This window comes from Nesoenas mayeri (genome assembly GCF_963082525.1).
Source record: "Nesoenas mayeri genome assembly, chromosome: 1".
NCBI classification, from domain to species: Eukaryota; Metazoa; Chordata; class Aves; order Columbiformes; family Columbidae; genus Nesoenas; species Nesoenas mayeri.
Window position 1 is genome coordinate 123,771,905 of NC_137541.1, and position 22,878 is coordinate 123,794,782.

The window sequence follows — 22,878 nt, forward strand, 5'->3', positions numbered from 1 at the left end:
CATTAGATCCATTTGTTTTCTATTGTTGGGTCAGAAGATCAAGTCTATGGATTTAAAGCAATGCCTAATTCTGTCTGAACTGCTCTGGAAAAAGAAAGAAAAGTTGACACCAGCGGACAAAGATGAAAAGCTTCTACCTAAGCAGCGGCTGCTTTTTCTGTTCACATCCAGAAAGTCATTCTTCAGCCCAGTTATGCAATCGCACAGTTACTTCATTTTTGATCTTCGGTTACAGCCACATTTCTTGAAAGCTGCCCAGAAAACCTGGCTGGGACTCAGGTAAAGAAAGTGAGATAGATGAAGTGAGCAAAGGAGGCCAGCTCAAGCTGAGAGCCTAAGCTCAAAGTAGCACGGAGAAAAGAAGAGGGGGAAGAAAGCAGTACAGGAAAAGGCGAAAGGGTGTTCCTCAGTGTTGCCAGGGAGAAGGATTTTTCTTCCAGAAGAGAACAGGTCACTTTTGTCAGCAAGGAGGGCAGGGGGATGAGACGAGGGAGCAGTGGCTCCTGCTGTTGGGAAGGTACACGCTCCTGAGCAAATGCCACCAGCCCCAGCAAAACCAACCCTCCCTCAGCAGCAGTGGTATCAGACCATTGGGCTTTCTATTGCACCAATATAAGTACAGGATATGTTTGCTGGTCTTGCCAGCTCCTTATTTTGCCTGGTTTGGGAAACAGTCCTTGAACAGAGAGGAGCTGTGAGGAAATAACTGCCATGTGGCCCTGATTTCTTGAAAAATGTGTCCCTCTTCACTTCTGACAGCCTCCTGGGAGCACAGAGTATTTAGGATTTAGGCTCCCAGAGATGAGAGAATCAGCAAAATTCACAGCAGTGTCCATTCTTCTGGACTGGCACCTGATCTGAAATGTGAAAGCTGCAAGTAATCAATGGGAAAAACAATGTGAGGATAGAGCTTTGTCAAGTAGGAATGAAACTGCGGATATGAATAATTATTTTGGTGAAAAGGTATTTTAGATCTCTTTTGAAGAGCAGGCATGGGGAAAGGAAAATTCTCTAGCTGTAGGATCAAACCAACATGCATGAAGATGTAAAGAAAGAACTGTGGATTAAATCTCTCTTCTTCCAGACCCTCAGTTTGCAGTTTCAAATTTGGGCATACATGCTTGGATTCCACCTTAAAAAATTAATCACACACAGAACTGCAAACCTCAGGGTAAACCTCCACTTTCAATAACCAATGCAATTACTAAACATGTTCTTCATTGCCACCAAACTGCTAGAAAAGAATAGCTTATACAGATCTTTAAGTATGTGTATTGACATTCCTTTACCTCAAATATCTCCTGTTATTTAAAGGAGAAACTAATTTCGCTTACTGACACTAAGTCTTCCTCACAGAATCTGATTTAGAACTCTGCTGCTGGAGTCTTGTTTCAGAACATTTTTCTCCCTATAAAACACCAGTTCACATACCAGTTCATGAAATGTTAGTGCATGGTGAAGAAATGTCTCTCTCTCAAAAAAACCCAACACCCACCAACAAAGAAACCTTTTCATAGTTAAAAGCCAGACTGAGAAACATATGAGAACAAGAACCTGCAGCTGTATGTCCTGTAAGGGCAAGAGTAATAACCAGACCACAATGGCAACTGACCTGCAATACCCAAATGAAGAGTTTCTACTTGCAGCCAGAGCCACCAATGGAAAAGGGAGGAGTAAGTACTGTAATAGTTTCACTGCTTCTGTTCTGTGAAGTGATCCATAAAAAATAACCACAGTTTTCTAAATGGGGAAATAAATACAAGTCAAACATTTAAAAAAAAAATAACCCTTCACTATCCACATGCACTGTTCCTTGCTTCCCTTTCCAAAACATCAAACAAGTCCCAAGAGGGGTCATCACTGCCTTGTTACAAGCAGCAGTTAGGTCTTGTGATTAACAAGACTCTGGGCAGGTTAAGATTGCTAGCACAATTTAATATACACATTAAGAAAACAACAAAGATGCCACATGCAGTTGCTGCAATCTGACAGCAGGCTGGGAAGTGCTTAGAAAAAGCTGTCAGAATGGGGGGGGCAAGGGGAGAAGGAGAGAGGAACAGAGTTTGGGCTGCTGAGGTAGAGATCTGATGCTGGAAGCACACAGAGTGGAAAAAGCCATGAGCCAAAAAAGCATGCACCTGATAATCTGAGTATAAAAGCCTGAAATCTGTGAAAAGGAGGAAAAGTTTAAGCCACTGGACTTCCAGTTGTCTGTGCACTCCTAAATTCCCAGTGCCAGGTCAAATTGTGCTGAGCACACTAACAGTCCAGATCTCAGTTCCTTTTGCCATCACACGGAAACCTGTAACCTGCTGCCTGGAAGCTTTACCCTCAGAAGGGCAGAGTTAGACCTGACCCTTTCTGTAAGAGTGAAAGAAGCGCAGGTGGTAGGTTAAAGCCGGGGGAAGCAGCTCCCCGCTCCTCATCCCTCAGGATAATCCCCCAGGAGCTGCCCACACCTTGGCAGCTGCTGGGCGCTGCCCCTTTAAACGGGGCAGATTTGTTTTCGTGTAAATTCAGCAGAGCTTACGAAAAGCAAGTCACTGTTCCTGCTGAGGGAGGGTGCAAAGAAAGTAATTCAACAACTTTTAGAAGCTCAGCTTGAAGCTGCTGTTATGGAGCTTGTTGTAATTCTTCCACAGGTATTAGACTGGGGATGGCACTGCAGGATGCCCTGTTACCTCTGACAGTTCCTGGCCCACTGCACCTACTTCTGAAGTAGCTAAAAACTTCTCTGTGTGCTCTGAATACCCTTATTTTAAAAGGCTGGCATAACATCTTGGACTTTTCTGTCATTCTGGATTACATCTCCACGTTAAAAGTAAAAAGAAAATGGGAGCATAATTTGTTCAGGCTTGGAAACTTCCCAGTCTGGCAAGAATTTTGGAATCGGATTTTCTTTCCTACATTTTATTTACTAAATTGTCCACATGACATTTTTAATGCTGATCTCTGAGGTGAGACAGAGATTTTACTTTGGTCATTCTACCTATTCAGAAAGTTCAGTACACAATGAAATACTGAATACAGCCGCACTTCTGAAATGTATCTTGGATAACCTTATCTAAATAACTTCATTTGAAATGTGAATAGACTTTTGTGAGAGGAACTTTGCTAGATAAACTGGAGGGATATTTTTTAACTCTGCGGCTATTTGAAAGGAAAAATTTGAACATTTCCTTTATTTTCTTGTGGAGAACTACTACGTGATTCCAAAACTAACATCTACAAGCCAGTAGTTGAGCCAAAGCATTTCAAAGCCTTTACATGTAGAAAAGAATCTAATAGAAGAAAGGTAGTTTATCCAAGTATATAATTCTGTTCTTTATATTTGCAGGCTGCTTATTTAGAAATGTTCAGGCTTATAGAGCTGGACAGAATAATGACATCATAAACTGTATTTTCCTATGGCTGAGAAAATAGTTTTTGCAGAACCATCACCAGCATTTTGAACTGTATTAACATGAACTATATTAATATGCATAACAATACTTTTGGACTATTAATTATATATTAACACTGTTCCGGTGCACTCAACTGACTTTTGGAAAGTTCTCCTCTCTTCATTAAGGGTAAGGTTTGTTTTTTGCCCTAGAGGCAGTTCCTTAAGCTTGCAACTGCCAAGAATATGCTGTGCTTATTGTGAAATACATAAAGGAGAGAAATCGCTCTTCTAAATCATTTTCTAACAGCAGTGAGATGTCCTGGAGCACAAGAAAAGTTACAGGAGTGCGGTTTTCTCAATCAGAAAAGAAAAATTGCTTCTCTGTTCTGCTGGAAACAAGGACATCTTTCCAATTTCTACAGTCGTAACATTTTGCAATGAGACAGCACCCCTGCAGAGATCACATACGTTAGTACTGAATGACAACTAGTCCCTCGGCTCGCTTCGAAGCGACTCTCACCATCCCAGCGCTACCAGCCAAAACGCTCTCCCAGCAGAGAGAAGCGCAGCGTTTGTTTGCTACCGGAGTTAGGGACGGCTCACTCAGGGCCCGACTCCAAGTCTCCAGGAGAAAGTGGGAACATTTCCAGGGACTTCCACGCACTTCGCGTCAGGCCCTGGCCGATTCACGCGTGGCTTTCCCACCGCGCAGCTCAGAAGAAACCGACACTCCGAGTCCTCACGTCCCTTCCCACCTGACCCCTCTGGAAGTCCTTCACCCCTCTCTTCCTCCCTCCCTCCTTCACACGGTACCGCGGCTCCGGCACATCTGAATCATCCGACCCTGCTCCCCTGGGTCCAGGCCCGTGTCCGGGCCCCGGGACACGCCGTGCCTGGAGCTCGCCCGTCCAATACGCAGCTTCCCGAGCTGCTTCGGGCGGGGTCCGCCAGCCGGCCGGGGAGCGCAGGAGGCAGGTGGCCCCGGCACCTCATACCCGCGCCCGGCCGGGGGTGCCGGGCTGCGACGGCCGCTCCCCGCTCCGGCGGCGTCACGGATGGGAGGCAGCCGGCAGCGCCGCCAGACCCCTGGCGCAGGTGCCTTCCTCCTGCCTCGGCGGCCGCCGCCGAGCCCCGCAGCCGCCACGGCAGAGCCCCGAGCCCTAATGCCGCGACCCTCAGCCCCGGGCACCACGTCCCGGCCCTCCCCCCGCCGCCGCCGGCCCGCCCCGTACCTGAGAAATCGGCGAGCGCCGCCACCTCCGCGCTGCACACGAGGATCAGGCAGGAGAGGAGGCGGAGGAGCCGCCCGGGCTCTACCTGTCTCCGGCGTGGGTGCTGCCCCGCATCCCCGTCCCTCATGGTGCGGGAGAGGGCAGCTCCGGGGCGGGGGGGCAAACCCGTCTCCTCACATGATGGAACTGGCCCCGGCTGGCGGCGCTGCCACCCCCGGCCCGCCGGGCACCCTCCGCCGCGGGGCAGCGCCGGCTGCCCCGGGACAGCGCTGGCGGCGGGGCGCAGGAGGAGGAGGAGGGCGGAGCAGCCCTGCCCGAGGCCGAGGCCGCAGCGCAGCCGCCCCCCGCCGCGGCGGGAGTGGGTCCCGGTCGGCGTGGGGTCCCGGGAGACGCGTCGCCGCCGCTGCGGGGGAGCCCGCGGGGGCGGTGGGGCAGGGAAGCGACTCCTCGGCGGCGCCGTGCCTGGCACTGCCCTCAACGCGCATCGTGCGGGCCGGGCTGACTCAGACCCGGCTGCACCTCGCCCGCCCTCCCCCGGCTCTCTCCACCCCTCTCCGGGCAGTTCGAGGTCCCGGCACCTCCCTCTTGGCTAAGGGGCGTCGTTTCTACTTCACACCCTGTGCGGAGGGCTTTGTGTTCAACTTATTTTTCCCCCCCCTCATTCTGCTTGGCAATGGATAGAGGGCTGTCACGGACTTAAGACACACACCCTGACTCATGTGACAATATTTTCGCTGCTTGTATTATTCGCAATACAGATGCAAGATGCTCTGCATCACTCCCTGTCCCCTGCAGCACAATTTCCCTGCCTCCCCTCCTTCAGACCTTCTTCTTCAGACCCTGCCAAATCTGCCCCTCCAGCCCAGCCTCCTGTCTTCAGACGCTGTCTCACAGGTCTCTGGGGAAAGCCCAGCTGACAGCTACGCCCGGCAGGATCCCTGCATGGGAGATTTCACTGGGCAAACAGCTGTGTTAAGAAATGGCCCTGACTCTTCCACGTTGCAAAAGAAACTTTCCCTTTCTCCGTTTCCTCATGTTGTTGCCTGACAACACCTTATCGCAGCCCTTAGCTTTAAGACTCGTGTAGTTCAGCATAGCTGAGTTTGAAGTGTGTAGGCTTGCTGAAAGCTTTCATTGCAAAGTGAGAAAACATCTTGACGTTACTTTGAGAGAGTTCAGGTTGTTCCCTGAAATCTTTTGAAAGGCTGAAAAGTAAACCAGTGGGAAGTTCAAACAAATTGTTGTTACAACCTGCTAAGCCACCATCAAATATAATTTGAATCTCCTTTTAAGGTATAGAGGTCTAAAGGAAATAAATCAGGATACTAATTTCCTAGTTCCTGTAAGAGCTGCCCTTGGGAAAGAGAGCCTAGAAACAACACTGGAAACAGGGCATAAAAGCGTCTTCTGCCTTGGGGATGTGCTCAAGTATAAAGTGGGTAGGGAAGAACATCAAGTTGTTTACATCCTGTCATGCATGTTCACACTGATCTTTCTCCTGCAAAAAAAAAACATGAATAGGTGAGAGATGACGGAACCAAACTAATTCTGTTAAATCTGTTCCTCTCCTCCTGCTCCAACTGAAGTTGAATCCTGTCCAGGTTTGAATTTCCAAACTTTGGCACCTCTTTCTGGAGGTTAGACTGAACTTTGACCAGCTTGAACTTCATGTTTGAATTTGAGTCCACTTTCTTTCCTCACTCTCTCCCTCTTCACACACAGAACAACAACTGGGTAACACACATATTATAGCCATGTTTCCTTAGTCCTGGGCAGATAAGAACAAACTAAGTTTAACATGAACCTGCCTGAGGTCAGGGACATTGCTTCACGTTTTACTGAATTCAGATAACTAGGATCAAAGATGCCGAAAAAACAGGATAAAATAGAATAGCTCTGAAGCATCTGCAACTGCAAACAAGCACGCCAGGTGTGTGAAGCTCTTCCTTCTGGCTGCTTCAGATAAGGACAGTGTTTGCCTCTGAACTGAACCAGTTGCCCTATGCCTTCCAACTGTGGTACTGGAAGGAGACTTGTGGGAGTCTCCTGCCTACTCCTCTCAATTTTTCCATTTATATTGCCATACCTGGTCATTTAATCTGACACTTCCTGCACTCGAACTGAGAGGTCAGTTCCACCAAAGGTAGAAATTAATGCCAGGGGAATGTTATAAGTGGCATAGATTTTTACCCATCCATAAAAGAAGCATGGATCACACATGGGTCTTCTAGAAAGGTGTTTAGATGACTACAGTGAACTTACTTGTCTACCTGCCATGTCTACCGTAACTACGTATCTACAATAGCTTCAAGTGAGTGCAGTCAGATGATCTATGGCTTCAGGATGCCAGAACCTCAGTCCCTGTACAGTTCCTGGAGACAGTTCTCATATTCAGGCCACCTGCTATAGCTCTAACAGGAGCTGTTTCACCTCCTTCTCTGTGAATTGCTCCTTAATTCCTGGAGCATAGATGTCAACAATGGCAACTGTTGTATGTGACTCTGAGTAGACAGTGGAACTGTGACAAGTGCACAAACAACGCAGAAGAACATATAAAATGTCAAAAATCACTGAGAAATATCATGTACTCATGCTTGAAATTCTTTGAATCGGAAGATCCTGCGCGGCCGTTTGCCTGATGAGAACTTGTGAATCTTCTCTTTCCAGTGAGACAACACGGCTTTTTCTAGCCCTGTGGTGCTGTAAGGAAAAAAACATCCCAGTAGTGCAGGAATGAGCCTGGTATGTTTTTGGCACTGTGAAGGTATAACCCAAAGGCAAAGGCAGTCTTCAAGTGCAATGACTAAACTTGGAGAGGTTCAAAATGCTGTAGGTAACCTCCAGGGAGGTGAAGCAGTGAGGGTTGAATAACAACACAAGAGGCTGCTGGGTGCTCCTATATGTAGATATCTGCCTTTTAGGGAAGCCTCCCTGTGGAGGGATGCAACTTCTGGACATTGTAGCCAACAGGAATTGAAGACATGTTTTCAGTAAAATGGCACTGCCATTTCTCGCCCACTCCCTCTGGATGGGAGCTACTTTGCTATTCAACATTAATCTCTAATCTGTAATGTTTTTGGTAATCCCTGCTGTCCTCAGCAGTGTAAACCGCAAAGGTAGGAAGGAAGAAAGCATTATTTATCCTGATGTACAGAATGTGTTTCTCTGCCATAGCCTTGAAAGCAGCTTCTACAAGCTGGCAATGTGCAGTCATTGGAAGACAATTCAACTAATCCAGACACGTTCAGCATGTAAAATTCCAGAATCTCTCAGCCTTGGCCTTTCCTTATAAGTAACAGGAGTGAGATTCATGTTTTCCTGAAAGAAAAAATGAAAGCCTATAAGTTCAAATGCAGGCTAGATATCATGTCTGCTTCAAACAGTTTCTTTTCAACTTGGGGACAAAAGAAATCATTTCACAGTGTCAAAAATGCAGGAACTATGTTGTGGCATGGAGGCTTTTCAGGAGCAAAGCCAAAATCTGAGCTCTTAATTTCTTTTTTCTCCATATTATTCATTTTTCTCTGAACTTTAGCCAAATTGCCAATTTGAAACTCGTATCATGGCTTAGTGTATGGAAATTCTAATAAAATTGGTGCTGTCAGTTAGGAAATGAACAAACAATGTAAAATAATAGAAGACAGTTGAGTTAGATGGCTTAAAATTTTCTATTAGTAAAAAAAAAAAATCACAAGATCTATAGCACCATAACAAAAAATATCAGAAATAGACAATCTCAGAAATACTTTTTCACATACATATATATACACATCTACCCACTATACCTCCTACTGCTTTTTCTTACTCTTTTCTCTCCCATAAATTTATGTGTCATTTTTATTTTCTCGTCCCAGAATAAAGTTTCCAAGAAGTTCACTGATGTTCTCTTTGGCTTTTGAGGGTAAAAAAAAAAATCTAAGTAGAAAACCCCAGGCTTTTCCCACATTTTAAAATGCTTTATATTCCTACATTGTGACACAGATGAAATCCACACGACAGTTCAAACAAGCAGGCTGCTATCCTCTCTCTGTTTCTATGGAAATGAGTGCCAGACCAGTTAAAACAAAGCACATGCTTTACAGTAATCACTATATGGTGATTATTTAAAATAACATAGCACATTTTTCCTGATTCGACCTCTATTTCTATGGATACAAGAATGAAAATACTGGTAGAAAAGCCTCTTTTGTATTTTTTCAATCCTAAATGTGATTTGGATGCTGTAAGTTCTCACAGAGTGCTACAGATTTTAAGTTCTAACAAGATCTTCAAGTGTGCAATAATTTGAACTTGAGAGGAGCAATTCTGCAAGCCGTAGTTAGGAAACATTCTCAGACATCTCAGTAGAAGTTTGAATGAATACAGAGCACAGTACTTCACCCAGCAGGCTTAGAAGGAGGGGAAATATTTCCTATTTTCTGCCATTTTTTGACTCACTTCAGAGAAAGCGAAATTAGCTTACAAGTTTTGAGTTTTGTGGTCATAAGCTGCTTCCTGCATAGTCAGCTCTTGGCTCAACTAATCATAACGCCATAGAGACCCTGACCACTTCACAAAAAAGAAGTAAGATGGAACACATCAAGTTTGTGAAACCAATCTCCTCATGTTTCATCCCATCTGAACGAAATCTCATTCCAGCATCCTCCCCACACACAGCAAAGGCCACTGCTCCTCACATTCCTGAATCACAGAATCACAGAATCGACTGGGTTGGAAAAGACCTCAGAGATCATCAAGTCCAACCCCTGGTCCAACTCCAGTCCATTTACTAGATCATGGCACTAAGTGCCATGTCCAATCTCAGTTTAAAAACCTCCAGGGACGGTGAGTCCTCCACCTCCCTGGGCAGCCATTCCAATGCCTGACCACTCTCTCTGGAAAGAATTTCTTTCTAATATCCAGCCTAAATTTCCCCTGGCAGAGTTTAAGCCCATGCCCCCTTGTCCTATTGCTAACTGCCCACCTGGCTATAACTTCCCTTCAGGTAGTTCTAGATAGTGATGAGGTCACCTCTAAGCCTCCTCTTCTCCAGACTAAACAAGCCCAGCTCCCTCAGCCTCTCCCCATAGATATTGTGTTCAAGTCCCTTCACCAGTTGTGTTGCTCTTACCAGTCTTACTGGTACCTCTCCTGTATATGGATTATTTCTTCTAGCAGTACACCTAGGCACTTGTATAGACATGAAGTAAGAGCCTGTGGCGGATGCACACAGCAGATTTAAGAAATCTAAACACTGTTCTGCAGCAAGAAGAACCCTAAATCACCTCCTTCATGACAGAGGCATGCCCCATTTTACGGAGCTTAGTGCTGCAAACAAGAGAAAAAAAAGGCCCAAGGTGGAGGAAGAACAAATGCACTGAGAAAAAAGGTCCTGGATTTGTTGTTCTTGACCTCTTGTCTGCCTTAGCATATAAGTCATCCCTGGTCACTTCCTGACATGAATCTTCCAAGACAGACTAGAAAAGACCATGTGTCTTACCTCTCAGTTTAGGAAGGACATTAGGACAGAGCTTCTGAGTGGACCACAGTCTTGGAAATCAGCCTGTTTACTTGTGAAAGTGACTCACTATGGGTTTACTCTTTCTCCTTAAGTATGTATTTAGGATAAGATTTTCCAAAATGCCTAATGATTTTGTGTACTTGAAATTCAAGACAGCAGCTTTTTAAAGCCACAGAATCAATGTCAAAGCACTGAAAAAGTGGTGGGTTTTCCAAAAGCCTTGGGAAATCAGTCCTCAAGGTCTCTCGAGTTAGGCATGCAAACCCAGTATTTCCAGAAAAAAGAGTAGCCTCTGTCAATATCTAATCAATGAGAGTGAATAGTTTTGAGATCCAGCCTCAGACTAATTCAATCTGAGCACCCCAAGATAAGGAGCAAATAACAAAATTTGAAACTAATATTGCATTGTTTCTAAATGCTTGCTTTTCCTTTCCGGGCCATGAGGGTTCCATGGTAAATTCTGAAGAGAGGTTTAATGACTACGTTAAACTAACTCAAGCTTGACGATTATTGAAGATTATTCTGTATATAGAAGGTAGGAAGGATTTCAGTATGCATGGAAGATACTCTTTTTCTGCCTCTGGATGTAACTATCCCATAGTGCCAAAGGGTCTGTATGTTAAATTGAAGTGTTTATTCATTTTATCGCAAGGAAATACCCATAGCTGCTGTCAGTTCATACCTCCTTTAGCTCTTCCCAGCCTGCTCACTGACCTTCCTGCTCTTCTGTCCTCTTCCCTTCTTTTCTAATCTTTCCACCCATCTTCAGCATCTGGGCAAGCAGCCTGATTCCCGACTCATACCGCGCTCTGGCTCAAAACCCTGGTGCTAATGCATGTTAATACTGCTGACGCCACAGGCGAGTTGGGTCCTTTGATATCGATAAGGCTCTGGTGTAATGCTGGGAAGATAAACTGTCATTAGTCAGGTTTTTAAATGCACTCCTTGAGCTATTCAGAGAAGTGCTGCTCCAGCTGAAGTAACTAAGAGGCTGGAGGAGGAGTGATTTTATTTTTCATGATGCAGAACAAAAAAAGCTGTGGTTTTACTAAATTGCCAAACTACTTACATCAGAGAGGCATCAGCATTGCAGGGCAGTTTCACTGGAGTTCTTGCCTCAGCCCAGCCCACCCACTCAGTTCCTGAGTCCATATACCATTCCTGTGTATCACCCAGAACTCTTGTTTCTAAATTTCTGGAATTCAAGCTTTGCAATGTTAATTTCTCCAAGTGTGTGAGCTGGCACTGGGCTGCTTAGAGTGAGGGTGGTGGGAGTATGGGGCACTGGACATGTGATGAGGAAGAAGTGATAGTGCTGGTCTATGTTGGGAATATTCCCTTCTTGTGAGACTGTGTTGAAGAAGTGGTCCTGACTCTTAGTCCGTCTCTTGGCAGCATCCACCCTTTCTCCCTCTGTGATCCCATGTCTCAGGTGTCAAAGGCTGGAAAGTGGAAAGATCTGATGAACAGATGTATGTCACACAGGAACTTGAAATTTTGGAAAAAGCTGAAGGAAACTTTTCTATTCTGTAAACCATGAAAGAACTCTGAGAACAAATATGTGGTTTTTTATTATATTCAGTCCCTCTGAATGCTTTCTATAATTAATTTAAACATCAAATGAAAAATTCATTATAAGAAACTACTGCATTTCTTACGTGCTGTGGCCCAAAGTTAGTGTGGAGCAGATCACAGATCATATATGGGCACCAAGTGGTACCACCACTAAGAACACTAGCGGTGCAGTGGTACTGTAACTGCCAGGGACTCTGCTAAACCAAACATCAGTGGTTTTAAAGGTAAAGTCTGAGCCGGGATTAGAATCAGATGTATAGCTCAGTTTAGGTATGGGTCTGTGAGTGGCCCTACTCATAGGAATAGTCACTCAACTGTAGTGTGAGGTTGCAGGCCAGGAGATCAGGCTGAGCTTAGCAAGGGTCACCAGGGCATGGTTAGGAAATTATACAAGTTCATATCAACAGACTTAAGTTTGAGGGCTGGCGTAGCCAGTGTTGCTGAGCTGCAGCTAAAGGCCAGAGATAGGGGCTGTGTGAGGAAGATAGGAGGGTTTGTGGCTGAAACCAGAAAACAGACCTTGATTAAGGTATTGGGTGAGGACTGGCCTAATCTGCCAAAGCAGATTTTGTCTTCAGGATTGCATGAGTGAGGTTCCTAGAGCTAGGGATAATGGTTAAGTTTGGGAGACAAATTAGGCAGGACGGCAGGGCTGGGACTTGGTAGTCTAGATATGGTTCAAGCTAGCAAAGGCTTCAGAGGTCAGATGATGGCTGATGCAGGAAAGGGTCACTTGGCTTGATTACTTTTGTGTCTGGAACTGTTTTTTGAAGGAGGGCAAGAGTTATATTTCATGAGAAGGACTGAGAATTATTTTTCAGACTAGCAAATGCCAAAAGGGGTAATGTGTATCTTGGAAATTATTATACGTTCATCTGGCAAGAATCACAGAACTATCTTTCAATTTACTGAAAACTGGGCATCTTAGAGATTAATTCTTGACTCATTAACTGTTTACATCTGTTGAACATGTAGGCACAACAGAGCAGATGAACTTTAAGCTTGATCTCGCATTCTTCGATTGTGCCTCCATGAATGGAGCTGGCCAAAAAACAGACTTGGGGGAGAAAAACTGTCATAGCTATAATAGAGAAAGAAAAGGACATAGGCTTCAAAGTACACTACAGCAAGAACATGGAAATAATCTGGCTTGAAGTGAAATTAACAGTCTTCCTAACTATCCCTGTTAAAGCCTATGACAGCTACTCAGGCAGCAAGAGGAGATAATAATTTAATTTAAAGTTGAAATTAAAATAATTTTCATTAACACTTTGCAGTAATATTTTTATACTAGATATTCTATGAAATATGGTGTGAAAATAGTGATCGGGCTTGTAACTCTGATAACTTGACTTTTACCTGGAAGATATCAATATGGGTGCTTTAAGCTTTTTAAAAGCTGTGCTAAATAAATATTTTCTCAACTCTACTAGCTCTAGCCTTCATTTTCTTCACCTCAAAACTAAAACAACTCTCTCTTGAGAATGATATTTACTTTCCATATTATGTGCCGTCCAACTTCTGGAAAACTTTAAGGTTGAGACAAAGGATTCCCATCATCCAGAGTAACCCACCAGTAATGTTTTATGGAAGAACTGAACAGAATTAAATAAGAGAATTGAATTGTGCCTTCACATAGAATTTGCTATACTGTGGTGAATTCCAAATGAAAATGCTATCAAAGCAAGCAGAAAAATAGTTGAAATCTACTGAGTTATAATTAAGTATTTCTGAAAATATCATAAAGCAGTAGTAGTGTTTGGAGTATGATGTAACTAGCATCATTAAGATGCTTTTTAGCCTTGTTTTTCTATGGTACTTTAAAAAAGCCCTTGTACCTAGTATCTAGCAATTAATATTTACATATTTCCTTTCTGTCTCAGGTACTCCTTTTATTTTACCCTTTGCTGCATTCTAACTTCACCTTCTTTTATTTTACACACTATCTGTTCTCAAAACATCATAGCATGTTCCATCAGCATTAAAGCATTTATTCATCCTGAATCCTAGAACAGCTGTTAATGTTGCCCTCTTCTGGATCACTTCTTTAAACAGGATTTTGTTAAAAAAACAGTTTTAACAAAAACTCATGTCAGGAAAAACATAAAACCATTAATACCACTTTTATTTATTACTTGTAAATAAGAATAAGAATCTGGTTTTGATAGATCTCTAACTTGATTTTCATTTTCTCTTACTGACATAACAATCTCCTTTATCTTCTGCTACTGTTTCAACTATTGGCATTTCATATCAGTTTATCAGAACAAGACTTTTTCCATTCCTCCTTATCGCTCTACTTCTCCTGGAATAACTCTTGCTGAAAGCAAAACCTCTGGTTTCAATTTAAGTCTAGAAAACAATATATTGGGCCACCCTGAGTAATGTGTTTCACAAGCTGACAGGCAACCTGTACCCTTGTATAGTATCTCATTATTTGTTTGTAATTTTTAGTGTTTATATAAGGTGTTTTAACCGGACAGATTTTAAAATGTAATGGAAACACAGCCAGTTAACTGGAAATCAGTTTAAGACTATTGCTTTTGCAAACTAACAACCATTTTACTTTTCCCCTAGTATCTCAAGAACTTCTCTCCTCCCTCTGCTACCCCGTGCTTTCCCCTTCCACTCCAAAATCTGTGTCTTCTTGGTTCAGGACGGCATGGGACTGTGAAACTGCGATGTCTGTGGAGACAAAAGCCTGCTTGGCTTTGGGAGCACTGATGGATGAGAGACTGTTGCAGGGTTCTGGAGGTCTGCTTTTGAAGTCTTCCTACCCCAGAAGCTTTCACCCCTCAGCAGTACCAGTGAGGATCATGTGGATGCACTTCAAATGAGGTGAGCAATGCATTCCAAAGCGGCAGGAAAGAAAAATGGTGATAACTATTTTTAATGCTCTTTGTCAACTTGGGCACTGATAGTGCTGACAACCAAACCCATACTCACACTGCTGTGTGATCTGCTCTAGGTGAGCCTACTCTAGCAGGTGGGTTGGACTAAATGATTCTGGGCTCCCCAGTTTAAGAAGGACAAGGAGTTACTAGAGGGAGTACAGCAGCAGCTACGAAGATGATGAGGCGCCTAGAGCACCTTTCTTATGAGGAGAAACTGAGAGAGCTGGGTCTGTTCAGCCTGGAGAAGAGAAGGCTGAGAGGGGATCTCATCAATGTTTATAAATATCTCAAGGGTGGGTGTCAAGAGGATGGACCAGACTCCTTTCAGTTGTGCCCAATGATAGGATGAGGGGCAATGGGCATAGACTGAAGCACAGGAGGTACCACCTAAACATGAGGAGAAGCTTCTTTACTTTGAGGATGCCAGAGCACTGGAACAGGCTGCCCAGAGAGGTTGTGGAGGTTCCTTATCTGGAGACATTCAAAACCCGCCTGGACATATTCCTGTGCGATCTGCTCTGGGTGAACCTGCTTTATCAGGTGGGTTGGATTAGATGATCTCCAGAGGTCCCTTCCAACTCCAACCATTCTGTGGTTCTCTGACGCAAAGTATAGTTTATGCTTTATGCACACACACATACAAAGCACCTTTGCGTTTCACCCCGGGGACCAATTGCCCCACTGGAAGGTCGGCTGTCTGGCATGCAATAACGGTAGGCACAGGGCAGGTTTGGGCAACGAAATGTCAACTGAAATGTGTGACAGGGACACGTCCATCACCAGAAACAAGCAGCCAAGTCTTACATGCACAACATCACGCCCGTGCCGTGGCGTTTTCCAACGCATCATTTTCCTCCTGGAAAGCTCTGAAGGGGAGGCCGGAGGGGCCACAGGGCAGTGCTGCTGGCAAGGGGGCTCTGTACGAACCGCAAGGCAGCTGGGGCAGAGGCGGGAGGAGCAGCAGCGCTGGGAAACTTCATGGAGAGAGATGGGCCTGGGATGGGCAGGGGCTGTAAATGCTGCCCCTGCATGGCACAGACTGCTGGCTGAACTTGCAGCGGAGGAACTTTAGAAGTTTGGATTTCTTCTCCAGTTCATGCAGGCAGTCACCTTTTACAATCCCTTATGCTCACCTGAAGAATACAGACAGCATCACCCACCAAACATGTTGGGAGAGGCAGGAGGGTATGAGCTATTCCGTCAGAATGCTGTGAAACTAAAACTTGCTGTGCAATGCTCCTTTGCAGTTGTATGATGGTAGAGAAAGTTTGTGAGGTTCAAAACTGATTGAGAAGGAAGGAGCAGCATAGGGGTTTTGAACTCCCATTTATTTTCCTTGTTCCCTTGGGGCAGATGTGTGCATTCACCTGCCTGTTTTGCTCAGTAATGCTTTTTCTGAATAGTTTAAAACACCTCTGACTTTCTTGAGAGGAATTGCTTTGCCAGATGCCATGCCGACCTGTGCTTTGAAATACGTGCATCTCATTCCCAGTAGTGACTCCACATTCCAGACTACACCTAGGAGCTCTTTGGTTGAGCAAAACCCCCGGTCACGGTTTAACCACAGCTAGCAATCAAAACCATGATAGCCGCTCATTCACTCCCCACCTCCCCCTGCTCCTAAGTATAGCAAATAATCGAAAGCAAAGGAAGAAACCGTGGACTGAGCTAAAAACCGTTTAATAAAGTAACAAAATACTACTACTAAATATAAAATTTAAAAAAATACATAAAATAAGCGATTCAGCGGGGGAACTTTACGCTGCGGCCGGCCCTCGCCTCCTCAGAGCGGCGGTTCCCCGGGCCGGCCGCTGCTTCCTGCCGGGGCGCGGCGCCGCCGCCACGGCCGCTTCCGGGGCGGCCTCTGCGGGGCGGGGGCAGTGGCAGCAGCATGGCGGTGAAGCGGCGCGGCGAGCCCGCGGCCGGCCCGCCGGCGGCCAAGCGAGCCTGCCGTGAGGAGGAGAAAGAGAAGAAGGAGGAGGAGTTCAACGGTGCCCGCTTCAAGGCGCTGCTGCGGGACCCCACCACCGCCGGGAAGGGTGAGGGGCCTGGGGGGTGCGGTGAGGTAAAGGCACGCGGCGCGGCTGGAGTGCCTCCCCGAGGAGCGCGGGGAATGCGTGAGGGTGATGATGATGGTGATGGTGATGGCTGTTGCTGTCCCGTTGGTACATGCTGCTCCTCTGGGCCCCGAGCCCGGGCAGGGGGCAGCTCGTAGCGTGTGACACGGGAGGCGGTGGCTCTCGGGTGACACTCCGGCCTCGCAGGTCTAGAGACCTTCGTCTCCGTTGCGAAGACGCTGCCGTCGCCTGAGATATATGATGTCGTGGAGGGATACGTAAAAATTTCCATGGAGTGTGCTGAGATCTTCAAACTTCTGGACGGGGAGAGGAAACCTGAAAGTGAAGTAAGTCAGACGTGCTGTACAGGGCGTTTCAAAAAGCTTCACCCGATTTGGAATCGCTGTATCTCCACAACCGCGAAACTGTGACAGTCTGTTCAACTAGTGGAGGGAACATAGAGCATTTGTAAAATGGTTACTAAAGCTTGATAGCTCATTAAATGGTTCATTAATTTTTGTGTAATTGTAACATGTTGGGTCCATCTTTCTGAAACACCCTGTAGTTTAGTGACTGGCACCATGCATCGAGGCTGGGAGAGGAACCACTGAAGAAATGCTTTACAGCATAAATAACTGATAATTTGGGATGGGTTTTGCTGTGTATGTTGTTTGTTTGTTTGTTTGTCTGTTTTCCTTGAAGTCGCAGTGGCAGAAGCACTGATCAAGTGGGAAATAATGTCCTTTTCAGTGCAAGGATGTTTCTGGATTTAATGATACACACAACTGGAAGTCCTGCCAAAATCAAGCTGTTAAAGGTTCTTTAAATGTTATTAGAAGGCCATTTCAAAAGTAAGGAGGTCGACAGATGCAGTTAGGCAAACAGAAAAATAGTCCAGTAGAAGTAATTGTTTTTAGATAACTAGACACCTCCCTGATACATCTGTATTTCTAGGAAGCCACTGGTAAAGTTGGCCTCACTTTTCTTATCTGAGCTGGACACAGTTTTTCCTCATCAGAATATGATGAATGAAATGATGAATGAAAGAATTTAAAAATGCTTTTGACTGTGAATACTGTGGCATTATTAGCTTAAATCTGCTTATAACGTAAAATTGGGCAGTGTTCTTTTCAACCTCCACTTGTCGATCTTTGTGTTAAATGATCATTTTTGTCTGTGTTATGACAACTTGTGTCATGTTCAGTGACGTGCTTTATTCAAGATCCTTTTACTACTAGAGACTAATACTTGTAATGAATACAGTCCCAGTGCTGTGTGGACTCTGCACTCATCTAGGAGTTAACTGCAAGACTGGAGCACCTCAGATGGTGTTCTTGAACATGTTTCATTATGCACTTGCTAGCAGTTGTGTCATAAAGCATCAGTTCATTAGCCTTAGCCTCCAGCTTGAAAATGGCCTTTGAGATCCATCAGCCTGTGCTGAGAATTGTGCTGCAGTCTGCGTTTGCACCCCCAGAAGCTGTTGTGCACATGCAGACAAGTCATGCATATAGGTCTCAATTCCCATTTGAGGAGGAACCCTTTTTGACATTCAGTTTATTTGTCCAAGCCTTTAGTCAGCATGTTGTCTTGGGCTTTCACTGGAACTTGTCCTGTCATACTACTGAATTTCATGAGTTGAGCAACTGAAAAAAAAAAAATGAGGAGTTGACTTGCCTCTTGTGGTTCTCTGGTCTTTCATATAGTATCTGTATAGGGGCTTCCTTGAAAATTCACTCTCTAAGAACTAATCCAATAGAAAAGGAAGTGTTAATTTGGAAGAGAATTCAGAAGTTAACTTTGACTTCATATGTGGAAGCTTTCCTCTTGTGATGGGGTTACTCTTTTTTAAATGGTGTTTGTTACTGTTTGCTCCACTAATAATTTCAAGCTGTGCCTGCTATTGGCAGATATTAACATATTCCTATGTCTTACAGATGATATTAATCTTTCAAGCTTTAGAGGCCATTTTACTGAGGACAGCCAGTGACCTCTCCCATTTTTCTGTTGTGGGAATGAACATAGTCAAAAAGTTGATTCATTCCTACATGAGATTGGTCTATGCTGCTTTATATTCTGAAAATCACAGGTAAGTTTACTTTGTACTGTTGCAGAGAATCTCTGTCAGTTGCTCTGAGTTGATCCTGAGGAGCTGTCTGGGTCTTGCACATTTGTATAACATGTTGCAAAATTCAGCTTGACTTTTTGCCTAGTTATCCACCTTTATGTAGTGATACTGTTCCACGTTTCATAAAATAATTGCACTTGGAAGTCTTTGCAAGGTGGAAGCTCTGATATGATACACAATCTAATGCTATATGATACTTTCCTGAGGCTGCTAGTTTTCGTTGGTTATGCCTGTCCTTCTGGGAGGTAAGGTGGATGGTATCTTGAGTCCTATTATTTTAATGCTACTTGGTTTGTGAAGTGAAATGTACTGCATGGAACAGGGACGAGTGGGCTTTCTTGTAGTTGACAAAGTCTAAGCAATCTGTGTCATGATGGCAAAAAAGCTGCTCTTGAGTGAGTGCTTTATTTCACTGTATTTTTTGTAGTCAGATTTCCATTTCTATAATAGATTTTGTTGTTGTTGTTGTTTCCTCTGTAACATTTCCTGTCTTTTAAATCTAAGGCCATTTTAGGCCTGTTTAAGCACTCGTGTTATCTGATCCAGTCTGCACAACAATTTCTCATGCCCTGTGGACAGGCTGAGATAAGTTCCAAGTGCCAGAGGAATCTTAATACAAATCTGGAAGGGAGAGAAAAAAAGAGAGACTGCATAGGTTGTCTTTCGGTCTTTGGACAGGCCAGAATTTTGTGCTTTTCAGTTCATGGACACAACCGTGCTTCCAGCACCACTCAGTTGATCTTACTGCAACAAACATTTTAACTGTACATAGAATCCCAAAGATGAGTGGATAGGTACATTGTAAAGTCAATTTTGAAACTATGCAAGATCTGTACTTCATTACAGCTTTTGGAGAAATCCTTCTAGAACCTGCATAGAGGAGGCTGCAGATTTCTGATGGTATATGCTCTACTACTTCTGTGCTACCTCTTCGGTGTGCAAAGGGATTTTATTGTGGTGTTATGTCTAGATGGGATCTCTGCTTCAGTCATATGGCTTTCTTACGAATTGTCCATGAATGAAACATGATGGACAGATTCCAAACCCCATAATGGTAGTGGCTGTTCACATGGTGGAGATCTGCAGACTTGTAGCCAATGGCCCTGTCATGTTCTTGTTGAAATAAATGGCAAACTCCCATGAATTTAGGAGTTCTTAAATTTTGACACTTTCTTCCTTTTATCCTACTTTATAAAGTGAATATCCAGCCTCTCATTACAGTGTAATTTTTGGGAAGATTATAAATAGGCTTTCCCTTCTTCCCTCTCCCCTCCTTCCCAGTTGCCATTATCCTGCCTAAAATAATGTGGTTTTTGTCATTTTAACTTCCATTCTGTTTTCTCAGACAAATTTTCCTAGTGGTCAGTAAGCAAGAGTGAAAACTGAGTGTAGATCTTAGGATTTAGTTTATGACAGGGTCATGCTACATACTTCAACCGAAGAAAACCTCTGTCATTCAGCTGAAACACAAAAAAAATCAGTCTTAGTTTGACCTGTGCTGTGTGTGTCCTTAACTTTAGCACCAGCTGTAACTCCTATGGACCTGCTTGTGGCAGTAAAGTAGAGAAACAGTTGCAGGAGTGGGGACTCTGTGCAAGACATAAGCTTGTAGAAATAGGCAGTTCACAAAGAAAATCTAAGTCTTTTGTGAATAGCGGAATAATGTGTGTTTGGCCTAAATCTGCATTGTGATAGTCATTGAAGTGGTTGGTTACTTATTCAACTAAAGCTCCCATCAAGTGCAGCAAGAGCTTTGCTTGACTGGGGATGCTTTCCTAACAGCTATCTTGATTGCTCGTGTTGGCACTGACTCAGAACTGCTTCATGCCTGAAGCTCCCAAAGCCTTGGGTGGGTGGTGGAGCTGGAATGGGATAATTTCTTTTACAGGAAAAGGTATTTCTTTGAATTTTGATCTATTGATTTGGTTGGTTGTGTAACTGTCATCCTGGAAATAACCTGCAGGTTTTCTTCTGCCTTTTGTTTTAGGATGAGCCGTGTGTGCCTTACCCTGTTGTCAGCAATGGTGGCTCAGGGGCCAGATACAGCAAGGGATGTGTATAGCCATTTTGATTTCAATAATAAGCTTCTGCCTGGATTATTGAAAAAAAGATGTAAGAAGGTAAATTAAGCTGCTGTGTGCCATGCAATGCTGCACCATGGTGCCATCAGTTTTCTTCTGCCGAGTATTTGAAACTAAACTGTTGTCAAAGTCTCTTTACTTTTTTTTTTGTCTACAAGAGCTTGCCTATTCCTTCTTGTCCTGTGTCAGGCTGAAATGCTTTTTGATTGTTTTTAATTGCCAGCAGAACTGATCTATGGGGTAAGAGCTTCCCATCCACTTATATAAGAAATCCCCAGGAGATGTTTCTGAGTATTTGTGGTAGTGGGAGAGCTGGCCTGTGCCCTTGAGGTATAGCCTGCTTTGTTTTCCATCCCGTGCTGGTCTTTCTCATCTTGGCAGGGTGCAGAGCTCCTCAGGATAATCTTGTTTTTACATCACCTTGTAGAATTTACTGCAGAACATCAAAGTGCCTTGTCTGGTTCTAATAAGCTGTGATGAAATATAAATGTGTAGTTTTTGTGGGCTACCCTTTTAATGTCTAAAATGGAGTGAAAGGAACATTAAACTCCTGAAAACTATTCAGTGGTGTGTTTGAGAAGAGCTCATTTTTTTTTTCCCAATGCATTTGGTCCCATTGAAATAAATAGAGGTTCTGCAGTTGTAGAAATTGAGAGTTCCTTGCCCAGTAGTAGTGCAGTCAGAGTAATTGCATTTGAAAATATATCCAGAAGATTTAAACAGTCTCTTTGTGGAAATCCTTGAGGAGGATATGTGAGTGAGTACAAAAGTCACTCCTCTTTTTCCAAAAGGAACTTTATTTCTTGTTTCCTTGCCATTTGCTAAAAATAATCAGGGCTGATCTGAACCAGTGTCTCAGAACAAAAATATTTATATTTAATTCCAAATATAACTGCATAATAAATCTGCTATTATTTTAAGTGCTGATACATTATTTCTAGTTTTTAAAGATGACTTGCAGAAAAAAAAGTGTACATTTGTGTTGGGTTTGTGCCACCTGTGGTCAAAAATGAGACTGTAAAAGGTGGTTTAGGGGACAAAGGGGTGTGTGTGTTTTTTTTGCCTTCTACGTGATTGCTTTATATATAAACCATTTAGGGAATGTCAGATTTCATGTTACTGACCTTACTGCAGAGGTTTAAGAGTATCTCCACCCCTTAAATGAAAATGTTTGGATGCAGGTAGTCATTTGACCATAAGCTTATTAGATATGCAAGTAAGGTACAAGAAAAAAATGTTTCTAGGATCAGATTGAAGATCATACTCTTGCTCAGCTTTCAGTGAAACTATTATGTCAAAACTGGCTATCAGAGGTGAATTTTTTAATATAAAAGTATCAGGCCCAGAGCTTACAGCAAAATCTCATTTCTTTCTCTTTATTTCTTCTTTCAACCCTTTCATAAGTCACTTCTGTCTTATGTTTAACCTAGTCAGTATTTTCTTTCAGGCATTTTTACACATAGCTTAATTTTGCACAATAAGTTTCAAAAGGTTATAAATCATGTTTATATCCTATGATCCTTTTCTAGTCAACGCTTTCATTACTTCCACTGTGCCTGAATTTGTAGTTTTATAACATATTAGCCCCTTTTTTAAGGGTAGGTTTGTGGTTTTTTGGCAGTCTTAGTCACATGACCTGGGTAGCTGCATGAGCAGCTGTGATAGCTGGGGAATGTGTGTAATGCACTGCAGCTCCATAATGGCAACAAGAGACAGGAGTCCTCAAGACTGGCACTGCTCTGGAAGCCTGTGCAGTAAGGAATTGCAGCAGCACTACTGTCATTGCCATTCTTGAGTGTTTTTGTGAATTCACCAGTGTACCAAGTGGTGCGGAAGTGAGGATGTTCAGTGATGTGTGTACAAGGGTTTGGCGTGAAACTACTGTGAAAGTTTTGGTTTTTATTTACAGCCTGTCTCGTATGTTGATAATTGAAAAATAGGTAAACTAGGATACCTGCCTTTTTGATGTTAACTTTAACAGACTGTGGTCTGGTTAATGCAAGAAGTTTTTCAGATGAATATACTG

At 43.8% G+C, this 22,878-nt stretch overlaps 2 protein-coding genes across 2 annotated transcripts in view; one reads left to right on the top strand and one right to left on the bottom strand.

Moving 5' to 3' along the window:
* The window catches only part of EVA1C (eva-1 homolog C), a gene marked incomplete at both ends in the record, with an annotated part of 40,363 nt that extends 35,619 nt beyond the window's left edge, over positions 1-4,744 (bottom strand). Inside the window, one exon of the mRNA XM_080349249.1 lies at positions 4,618-4,744. Coding sequence (XP_080205375.1) covers positions 4,618-4,744 — 127 coding nt within the window. The remainder of the gene's footprint in view (positions 1-4,617) is intronic.
* Positions 4,745-16,432: 11,688 nt separating this feature from the next.
* The window catches only part of URB1 (URB1 ribosome biogenesis homolog), a 56,366-nt gene continuing 49,920 nt past the window's right edge, over positions 16,433-22,878 (top strand). Inside the window, exons 1-4 of the mRNA XM_080352576.1 lie at positions 16,433-16,625; positions 16,851-16,990; positions 18,581-18,732; positions 20,759-20,891. Coding sequence (XP_080208702.1) covers positions 16,478-16,625; positions 16,851-16,990; positions 18,581-18,732; positions 20,759-20,891 — 573 coding nt within the window. The 5' untranslated portion in view covers positions 16,433-16,477. The remainder of the gene's footprint in view (positions 16,626-16,850; positions 16,991-18,580; positions 18,733-20,758; positions 20,892-22,878) is intronic.